Below are 11,041 nucleotides of genomic sequence, written 5' to 3'. Positions count from 1 at the left end.
CTGCAGCGCTGATCTGTTTCGCCGGCACGCTCGGATTGGTGCACGTGCGGGCGATCGAAAAATCAAGGATGTGCCGGCGGCCGGCGGCAGCGGCCGACTCGGCAGTGCGAGTCAGGCGGGTGCGGGGGAGTGTTGTTTTGTGTGCAGGTGCCCATTGCGAGAGTGAAAATATAATTTCGGATCACAAGCTATTTCGGCAACAATGGCGGGCCTGGACGTTAAGCTGATCCCAGAGTTTGACGGGTCGGGAGAAGATCACGTGGTGGACTGGATCGAGAAAGTGGAGATGGTCTGCACGCTGCAGACGCCGGCGGCCCCACAGGAGTGCGTGATCCCGCTTAGGCTTAGAGGTGGTGCGCTCTCTGTGTACCGGCAACTTCCCAGCGAGGATAAGAAGGACGCCGAGAAGGTGAAGTCGGCCCTGAGAAGGGCATTTGCCTTGGATAAGTTTTCTGCGTATGAACGTTTCGCAGAGCGGCGGCTCAGGCCAGGCGAGTCCGTGGACATATTCCTCGCTGAGCTGGAACAGCTGGCGTCACTTTTTGGCGGCATGACAGAAGAAGGCATCAGCTGCGCCTTCGTGACGGGACTACCGGACAGTGTCAGGCAAGTGCTGAAGGCAGGGGCTCGCGTCGACTCTCTCCCCCTGCGTGAGCTGGCTGATCGGGCTCGCGCCATCTTGCGTGAGAGTCAGGGAGTGGTCGCCATGGCAACCGGCAGTGACGTCAGCGGACCCCGGCGCCGGTGGAGCCGCGGGTCGGCGGTGGAAGCGGGCGCAGGGAGACGGGGACCGTGCTATTCCTGCGGCGAGTTCACTCACTATGCTCGCGCGTGCCCGGCACGTGACGTTACGGGACGCCCCGCTGGTGGTGAGGCGCGGACCCCGCGACAGCAGCGGATCTCCGACGAAGGCGAGTCACCGTCGCCTTTCGGGCGTGCGGGCAGCCGGTGCACCCAGATTCAGTGCTATCGGTGCAGGAATTGGGGCCACATCGCCGCATATTGCCCGGAGGGAAACGACCAGCGAGGGGAGGCACCTGCGCCGGCCTCTTCTCGGGATTGAAGTGGGCTGGCGCACTGCCGATAAAGGAGCTGGATGTGAATGGGGCGAGGTGTGCAGCGCTCGTGGACACCGGCTGCAGTCGGACTCTCGTTCACGTCTCGCTGTGCAGGCGGTGGCACCGGCGTGAGCTGCACGCGGTGACTGTGAGCGGTGAGCATCTGAAATGTGTTGGCATTGCTGATGTGCGAGTGGCCGTACCGGGGCTGCGGCGGGTGACGGTGAGCGCGCTGGTGGTGAGGGATAAGCCACTCGGCTTTTCCATGATAGCGGGCATGGATGCAGTGAGAGAGCTCGGTGGAGTGCTTGTCCGCTCGCCCGGTGATGTGCACTTCGGCTGTGAGCCGGCAGGAGAGGCGTGCGCTGCGTCGCCGGTGAAGGAGGGGTCGCTGCGAGTCGACAGAGAAGATTTCTGCGTCACCTTCGACCCGGTCCGGCGGGAGTGGACAGTGTCATGGGAGTGGTCCGCTGGTAACCCACCGCCCGACCTGGCCGGTCACGTGGACGAGTACCCAGTGCCGGCAGAAGCGCGTGCCGAATATGAGGCGGAGCTAGACGACTGGGTGAAGAATGGGTGGCTGCGAGAGTATGATGAGAGCGAGATGGGTCCCCCGAAGGGGCTCATTCCGCTGATGGCGGTCGTCCAGAAGACAAAGGTCAGGCCGGTCATGGATTTCCGGCCCCTCAATCGTCACCTGACAACTCATACGGCAGACGCCGACGTCTGTGCAGAGCAGACGCGCAGGTGGCGGCGGATGGGAACGGACGTGGCCTTGTTGGACCTGAAGAAGGCTTACCTTCAGATTCACGTCGACAAGAAACTCTGGCCTTACCAAACAGTGATCTACAGAGGAAAGCGGCATTGTCTGACGAGATTGGGTTTCGGCATGAACCTGTCGCCCTCCGTGATGAAGGCCGTGCTGGAAACTGTGCTATCGCAGGACGCGAAGGTGGAAGCGGCCGTGTCATCATATGTGGACGACATTCTGGTGAATGAGGCGGTGCTTCCGGCCCGAGACGTGGCTGAGCACCTGAGGAACTTCGGACTGGAGAGCAAGGAGCCGGTGAGGGCAGACAGCGGCGCTCGCGTCCTGGGTCACCGTGTCTGGGGGGAACGTGACGGGCACCTCCGGTGGCGCCGGGACAGTGAAGTGTGCGCGGACGTGCTGGCGACACCAGTGACAAAGCGAAGCGTGTTCTCGCTGTGTGGACAGCTTACAAGCCATTACCCTGTGTGCGGCTGGCTCCGTCCTGCCGCCTCGTTCGTGAAACGACTGGTGAGTGAGGCTGCGCACGGGTGGGACGAGCCAGTTCGTGATGAAAATGTCGTGCGGCTGGTGAACGAGTTGGTGACGAGAGTGAGAGCAGATGACCCAGCGAAGGGTCAGTGGGATGTCGGTGACGGTGTAGCGACTGTGTGGACTGACGCAAGCTCACTCGCTCTCGGTGTTGCTCTCGAAGTGGGAGGTGAGATTGTAGAGGACGCGAGCTGGCTGAGGCCTCGTGATGACGTCAGCCACATAAATCTGGCCGAGCTGGACGCGGTGTTGAAGGGGGTTAACCTGGCCATTCAGTGGGGAGTGTCAGTGATGCGTCTCATGGTCGATTCTCGGACTGTGTATCATTGGGTTAGTGACCTGCTGAGTGGTCGGGCGCGACTTCGATCGAAGGCGACGTCTGAGATGTTGATCAGGCGCCGGCTCGGCACACTGAGGGCTCTCGTCGATGAGTATGGCTTGAGTGTGAGCGTGTTCAGTGTCTCGTCTGCCTCTAACAAGGCCGACACACTGACGAGGGTGCCGGAGAAGTGGATGAAGGGGCGGACGGCGAACGGAGACGCCGCAGCGGTCGCCGACTCCGGCGGGGCGGCTGTCTCAGACACAGCCGCGGCCGGTGGCACCGCCTCGTCCGATTCCGACGGAGACGCTGTCAACGCCGCGCTCGGCACGGCCGGTCCCGCGCCGGCTCGCGGAGACGGAGACGGCGAGACAACCACGTCGGGGAACGGCCGCCAAGAGGACGATGACGCCCTATTGAATGAGGTGAGGAGAATTCATCACACGGCTGGGCATCCGGGCATTCGAAGGACGTACTTTTTCGTGAGACGCGCCCTCCCGGAGGTGTCTAAGAGTGTCGTCAGAGAGGTTGTTTTGGCCTGTGAAACGTGCCGCTCTATCGACCCTGCGCCGGTAAAATGGAAGAAAGGTGAACTGTCAGTTGCTACGGTGTGGGAGCGCGTAGCGATGGATATCACGCACTTTCGGGGCGGCACTTACCTCACGCTGGTCGACTGTGGTCCGAGCCGGTTTACCATATGGCGGCCCTTGCGGCTGCAGACGAGTGCAGCGGTGATTGACCAGCTTGAATCTGTGTTCTGTGAGCGCGGCGCGCCGAGTGAGATACTCACTGATAACGACCCGGCTTTTCGGAGCAGGCAGTTCCGAGCCTTTGCGTGTCACTGGGGGATAAAAATCCGTTTCCGGTGCGCTCATGTGCCCTCTGGGAACGGAATGATTGAACGCTGTCATAGAACTGTGAAGGTCATCGCGGCTCGAAAAGACTGCACTATTAGGGAGGCGGTTTTCCGCTACAACGTGCTCCCACAAGATGACACGACGGCGGACTCAGCTCCGGCCTGTCGGCTGTATCAATACAGAGTGCGCGTGCAGGGCGTGGATCAGGATAACGTAGCTCGTGAGCGGAAGGCGACGGACCCAAGTGTATTTTGTCCAGGAGACAAAGTGTGGGTTAGGCCGCCCGACGGGCGGTGTGACAGCCGTTACGAGACGGGTGAAATAACTGGTATCGTTTCACCTCAGTGCGTGGAGGTCGGTGGTGTGCCGCGACACGTAAAAGACCTACGCCCGCGTGCGCCGTCTGAGTGTTATGAAGCGTCGTCTGCGAACGACGACGGTGATGAGCCCGTGATGTTCTGGACGGGAGACGCTGGAGCGCACGCCGATGCGGCGGTGGATGGAGATAACGATTTGGCTGCGGATGCCGGTGGTGTCGATGCCGATGGGCGGGCCGAGCCGCCTCTGAGGAGGTCACAACGTCTGCGGAATCCGTGTCCGCCGTGCAATTGTGGCCGTGAGTGACTTAAAAGTCAGGGGGGAATGTACTGGGCACTGGCAGCGCTGATTGTACTGTGTTGTATTGTGTACTGCAGCGCTGATCTGTTTCGCCGGCACGCTCGGATTGGTGCACGTGCGGGCGATCGAAAAATCAAGGATGTGCCGGCGGCCGGCGGCAGCGGCCGACTCGGCAGTGCGAGTCAGGCGGGTGCGGGGGAGTGTTGTTTTGTGTGCAGGTGCCCATTGCGAGAGTGAAAATATAATTTCGGATCACAGTAGGTACATCATCACTGCAGCTCAAACCACAAATTCACCTCCGACCTTTAAATCCCAGCCCATCGATTTTTCCACCAGCGCCGACCAGCTCAATAGCACGTTCAAATCACGTCCAATGTCTCCGAGCCAATGCGCCGCGGCGCCCGCCAGTGCCCCCGGGGCGTGTGACCTCTGGCCTTTGAGTCGGCGACGGCACCCCAGCCGCACGTCAATGAGGGCCTGACCACCGCCAGTCCACAGAGCGGTAGGTCAGGATTAAACTGGACAGGCTCGCGCCGGGCCGCGTGGGATTTGGCAGTAAATTGCGTTAGTAAATTTATCCAAGGATCCATTAGTTATTAACGTTTCCTCACTTCGCGCATGGAAATTTTCTAAAGATGCTCGGTAAACTCAACAAATTAGTCTCCCATGGATCTATGAAGAGAATAAACGGAACTGAATGCGTAACAGCTGAATGCTCTTTTTCTGAAGGTGATGGCTTGGATCCCATTAACTCTGGAGCCCTGCCTTCGCTTTGCATGACATGACAGTCCCATACCACCCACCGTTTCTGCCAAAAGCATGCACAACTGCACCGAACAGCTTTCCACGGCACCTGGTTGGACTGAGTCAGCCGATACCGCAAACCAAAGTCCGTTGGATATGCACCTTGATTCAGAGTAACGGACATATAATACGCCACAAAACCCAAGCAGATTCAAACTGTTATATAACGACAGTGATCTGGCATATGACTGTTCAGTATTTGCTGATATACTTATTCCGGTCACAGAAACCACACATGGGGTGGTCTTAAAATCCGCTTGGTGATGTGTTTAGCTTTGTGGTCACCCGGTGGATGCATATTGCATAGCTCGTGAAGTCATTAGTCACGTAGCATCCAGCTCGGCTCTGCATAGCGCTCACGTGGCCCCTACCACAATCCCATCCGAATAGCACGTGATCCTTGCTCGACCCTGTCTCTCGGTCACGTGACCACACCTCTGTGCGATCCCGTGATCACGATCGGCTGATCTGAGGGTTGCCAGGTGGGCCCCCGGACCCGGGCTCCTTGGTTCCACTTGGTGTCAGTCTCGTCTCGGATGCTGAGCGGAGGTGTTGCGTGTCCACTTTGATTTCGGGCCGGGCTCCGTCAGGGTGCCAGAGACGGATTTTATGGACGGCAATGGCCAGGGAGGTCCGGAGGATTTTCGGATTTGTTCATTTTGCGGTAGCGTAATCGCATCTTTATAGTGTTTACCTGACAGCCGACATATGCTGAAGCTGAGTATGATGAGATATGTAAAACGGCCTATGAAAATCTGCAGCGACCTCCAATATATGCTGTGAAATCATCTTGTATTGTTTTAAGTAACGAAAGTAAATAAAAGAACAGAAGAGCATAAATATTGGGGTGCATTGAAACGAACTGCACCTAACCGTGGATATTTTGTGCGGCTTTGTCGAACTAACTATACAATCAAATTTCACCAACTCAAATAAGAAATATCACACACCATAAAAACCTCAAATGGTGCCAGACCCGCCATACTTTCCACGTAGTATGATATTTACCAGTAAAACGCCTTTTGGGCGAAGAACGAGCGAGCGAGATAGTGAGCCCTGCACGTGCAGAAGGGCGAGAGGGTACTTCCAACGGGCTTGCGCAAAGCACCCTTCTAACCGGTCGCTAGCGGTGTACCAAATTTGAACGCAATCGGCCCAGCCGTTCCTGAGATCTGGAAGCGGCATTCTGCACGTGCGCACGTGCAAACGGGGTCCAAACTGACTTTTGCACGGCACCCTACTAACCGGTCCACAACCGTGTACCAAATTTGAGCGCAATCGGCCCAGCCGTTCTCGAGATCTGGAAACGCCCCCTGCACGTGCGCACGTGCAGTAGCACCCTAACCGCAACACATGGGAATGCATTGCCTGGTGGGTGCCTACCTGTATGCCAAGTTTCAGCGAAATCGCCCCAGTAATTACCGAGTTACTGAAATGGGAACAAAGTTGGCACCTCTTATTGTTGTATTTTGCACGTGCAATGGGGGTGACCCACGTGCATGAAGAGTATCCTATTTTTGGTAGAAAGGATGCAGCTACCCCATAAAAATTACCGCAAGTCAATCGCCCAAGCGGCTGCTGAGATATGAGCCTCTCAAAATCACTACTTTTGTAAAACAGTTTGAACACCCTTGACTTTTCACGTGGCACGTGCCACGACGGTCACTGAGATGTATCAAAAGTAGTCAATTACGGGGTAGAAGGGATGGGGCTACCCAGCAAAAAAGACCGCAGGCCAATCGGTCCAGCGGTTGCTGAGATATAAGCCTCTCAAAAGCGTTACAGGCCGGGCCGGGCCGGGCCGGGCCGGGCCGGGCTGGGCCGGGCCGGGCCGGGCCGCTCATACTGATATTTTTCCGTTATATTGAAAAGACTCGCTTCGCTCGCTGCGCTCGCTCGCTCGTAATTAGAATTGACACCTTTGTTCGAGACGCTTGATATCCGTTTCGCCCGTTTTATATTTGCATTTGTGACCTGCTAATCGTCACACCTTGACAGTTTTTAACTATGTAGGACCTCCTTCACATAGGTTACGTAGTGCGCGCACGTCCACAACACTATCATTATTTACCTGCATGAAAAGCCATGTCTTAAGTTAGGTACTCCGCGATGTCACCATTGATCCAACTCCCGATGACAAAGCTATACATTCCCTGGACACCGGGCGACATTTCAGGAGCGCACCGGACCTCAGTCACATCCCCACGACCCATTGACATGCCGGGTGTGCCCGTGACCTAATGGCACTCGGGCGAATTTTAGCCAGAGATGACGCGCCGGCTTTTCTAGATCCAGGATCCCGGTGTCCGGCCTCCCATCTCAACTGTGATCAAACAGAGGTCCGTGTCTCTGCGGTCGGCGGTGCGCCGTCACAGGATGAGCACATTGGGGGACTTTTCCGGACTGAAGTAAGTCCTTGGTGAGTAGGGCGGGTGGTGGTCGAGCGGCGGCGTGGAGCGGTGATGTCAACATGTCGCCATTCTAGCACTGACATGCACGATCTCACAGGAATTCGCCGTAAGGGAGGTCGCCACGTGAGAATAGTGGAAAATGACGGAGCAATGGGAGCAGCGGATGACGCCGAGATGAAGTCATAACTCTCATCTCACGCTAATAACGGAGGGCTTACGGAGACAATGGTGAGGCATGCATCTCTTCATCTTTACGCGCGTCTTCCCCGTGATGAGCTGAACTGATAAAACGAGCTTCGTTATCTCCCTTATTTCTACGAATTTGTGGAGCAAGAAGTGTCGAACATAAGATGAAATGTTGAAGTTGCAGGTCGAATTGTTACAGGCATGCCTTTAATGCAAAACAGCCATGTGCACAGCCGTTTATGCACAAAACACCCGTTTTTCGCCGTCGCCAGTTTCTCTTTTGGTGATCGCGATTAAACTACTCAACTAAGCGATGATGGTGATTTTCGCTGGGGCCTGTTTCATGGCACGCCAGTATCTGGTAGCGGAGGGTGGTGGCGTGCTGTGGCCTGTGACAGAGGGCCCTGATAGTTCTTGGTCAGGAGAGGCCCCTCTTCAGCTACACCATTCCCTTCCTCCCCTGAGCCACACCATCATCAAGACGCCAAGATTGACGTGAAGAAGGTATAAGTTCAAGAGCGGTCTTTTTACATAAATTAATTCGCTGGCACGAATATCCATTTCCTTTTGTATTATTTAACTTTGTTCAAACAATCCAGCTTTCCCGTAATACACCATAGATGCCAGGCGCAACCAATTAACCACAGCTAAATATAACGAATTCCTGCAATTGTATATACAAACATGAATTATTTCCTTGAAGTTGCTTCCAATGTGGAGCCATAAAGCACCTCAATAAAGGAATAGCGAGAAAGACTTCAAACACCAATAAGAATAGCACCAGCAAAACGTAACCCATTAAAATTCTCGCTCTCGTAATAGGAGACAGGCCGTTCAAACGGACCTTTCGTCCTCACCCCTTTGCTGTGCTGGAGCTTCACAGAATGAATGGACATTCTTGAACACACAAATAGCCCGTCACCCCGAAATAGCCTTTGAACAAGGCCCAAGGTGAAACCCTAGCCGAGTGGTCGGTCGGTGGGGGGGGGTCGGAGGGGGGGCACACCTGCAGACGGCTGGGCGGTCACGGCTGGGGGAGCGGCAGCGAGCCCCGCTCGAGGGGGGCCGAGGGGAGATGAGAGGCGCCGCCGGGCTCGCGGGCGGGTCACGGGGGAGGGTCACGGCCCCTAACGAGCCAACGAGCCGCGGCGAGCGCTGGCCACCGCTGAAAGGGCGGCCACAACTGGCGGAAGTCGTCAGCTGGGCCCGCAGAAAAGCTGCCCAGAATGCTTGCACTAGGTCAGAGGTCAACCGTCGAGAATGACGACACCGTGGGCTGAATGAAACAGAATTCATTCATAGAAAAGGCACGAAAAACGCATATATAAGAATGCGATATTCCAGGCACATGGAAATGTACCAAATACCAGCATAGCCTAAGATAGTGGGCGAGCTGACCATTTACAGCGAATTCCTGCAATGTATACAGCCAGGTCACTTTCTAATCTCACCTTGTTGCCTCGGCCGTCTCCTCTCCGTGGTGCCTCCACTCTCTGACACTCCCAACCTCCCCGATTCACGGCACCACCTCAGCACACGTCACTGCGACCCACACTGGCCGGCGCCAGTTCGGCCTAGGCGGGCCGCCTTCCCAGGAACAGGCCACGATTAGCGTGTCATCCGCGGAATATCCTCTGGTATACTCGCCGACCCGCGCCTGCAAGGCGCCGCGAACCGGCCATCGGCAAATCCATGCCGTCCGAGGGCCGGCCGAGCGGGCAGCGCTCGCGCTGAGTGCGGGTCCGGCATGCCTACATTGCGCTACAGATAGGACGGATAATTCTAGGTAGTCTGACTGACCCGGCCACAGGTCATCCACACTGTAGATCTAGACTGCAGGCTCTAGACTGGCTTTTAGGGACAGAATCGATAAGAGGGATCGGTGTTTTACCAGTCTGATGACAGGACAGACTACGGACGGGGCAGCAGAGCGGCCATCATTTGACGAGGTTTGCTGACATCTGCTTGGGGGGAAGCGGATGAGGTGCCCTAGCCGGTCCAAGCGCGGACACCTCCGGTTTGGTCGCTCCAAAATCGGCACCGCATCCGGGGGCTTCTGACAGATCTGGGAGGCTTATGAATTGGAATGTGAGCCGCCACCACCTGGATTGGATTGGTGAGACAGATGTTGGCTGCGGCAGGGGAGCCGAAAACTGAGACAGGGGAGGTGAGAAAAGGCGCAGCAGAGCCGGAGCTCTAAAAGGCAGAACCAGGATCCTACCAGTCTGCATTAGGAATCAAATCCAGCTCAGGAAATAAATCCGATGTATAAAAACGAACGGCCTATAGGCCCGCCTGAAATACCATCTGTCAGCCGCCGACGAGATAGAAAAAAAAAAATAACTGCGTACGTGTACAATAGTCATTACAAAAAGCACAACAAAAACATAAAAAATTCCTAAGAATTAACTCCGAAATGCGGCTTAAAATGGGCGCGTCATCCAGTTTGGGGCACGTGCGAGAGGCAACCCTAACTATATCTTTTTACATTTAGCCCAAATCGGATCTCAAGACTCAAGTTGAAGCTTCAAAGCAGCCGAAACTAAAAATTGCGTCACATAGCATAAGCTTTTCGTAATTCCAATGCAATTATGCAATGTCTGACAACCGTGCTCAATTCCTGAGCTAAACAAAGCGTAAGTCGCATCATTCGCATGGCAAAAGATAACACTGCTTGGTGTTTACTACTTTTTCAACACTGGGATTGAAGCGCATTCCAAAATGAGCTTCTCTCATACTAATTTGAGCGCAATAACACCACGGCTTCTTTGAGTCATCTTGTGTCAAGGCACACAGATACATATGGTGGACAATGGGAAATAGACAACGCAAGTCCCATCGGTTAATGATCGCCTTGTTAACGCAATTACTTTCCCACATAGTAGCGCTAGACGGGAAATTGACAATTATCTAGCATAATTTATCCACGCAGACCTCAAAACAACTAACTATGCGTAGAAAGCTCACGCTGACACATGCGCGCGTCACATTGCGACTCTAGTCGCTACTGGTGTAACTCTGAAGTTCGGAAAGTCATTAGTGGTATGCGCCTCGTTTTGGAAGCGGACCTGACCTTGCCATAGTCCGGATAGCGTCAGGTCACGCAGTGTTCGTGACACCGGGGATAATTTGTCTGAATTTCCGGTACCGGGCAACCTTTGCTGCCAGCACGGCTGGGCAGTGCTGGTAACGGCGATAGAAGCAGTTTTGATGACAGCAGCAGAGTTGGATGATAAATTATTACGTCATTGGTAAATTATTGATGATGATAAGTTGTTATATGTCATATATAAATCGCCTCAACTATTGCATTTCACAAAATTATATCCCCTTTCAAAATACTGTTTAGTGTTGCGCAGGTCTAGGAGCAAAAATTAGCATATGTAAGCACACGGCCGGACTCGACCCAACCCACCCTATCGCCTCAGTTGGGCTGGAACGGGATCAGTGTGACTCAACGCAGGCTTTTCTCATTTATATTCAGCCAC

At 55.1% G+C, this 11,041-nt stretch overlaps 1 protein-coding gene across 1 annotated transcript; it reads left to right on the top strand.

Annotated features, from left to right (window-relative positions):
* Nucleotides 1–202: 202 nt before the first annotated feature.
* On the top strand, nt 203–9,131 carry LOC122386635. Its single transcript, XM_043376013.1, has 4 exons — nt 203–606; nt 1,173–2,124; nt 2,839–3,102; nt 9,087–9,131. Exons 1-4 carry the CDS (start codon nt 203–205, stop codon nt 9,129–9,131), a joined length of 1,665 nt encoding a protein of 554 aa, XP_043231948.1.
* The last annotated feature ends 1,910 nt before the right edge of the window (nt 9,132–11,041 follow it).

This window comes from Amphibalanus amphitrite, unplaced genomic scaffold, assembly GCF_019059575.1.
Source record: "Amphibalanus amphitrite isolate SeventyFive unplaced genomic scaffold, NRLGWU_Aamphi_draft 000258F_arrow, whole genome shotgun sequence".
In the NCBI taxonomy this organism is placed as follows: domain Eukaryota; kingdom Metazoa; phylum Arthropoda; class Thecostraca; order Balanomorpha; family Balanidae; genus Amphibalanus; species Amphibalanus amphitrite.
The sequence above is the reverse complement of the archived record's forward strand: the minus strand, read 5'-3'. Positions and strand labels throughout refer to the sequence as shown.

What these genes read in the sequence shown, in the direction of transcription:
- LOC122386635 (XM_043376013.1), top strand. Translation starts at nt 203, where the DNA reads ATGGCGGGCCTGGACGTTAAGCTGATCCCAGAGTTTGACGGGTCGGGA. An exon ending in GGACTACCGGACAGTGTCAG is followed by an intron (nt 607 to 1,172) that starts GCAAGTGCTGAA and finishes CTCGCTGTGCAG; the next exon opens with GCGGTGGCACCGGCGTGAGC. An exon ending in GACTGGAGAGCAAGGAGCCG is followed by an intron (nt 2,125 to 2,838) that starts GTGAGGGCAGAC and finishes GCCTCTAACAAG; the next exon opens with GCCGACACACTGACGAGGGT.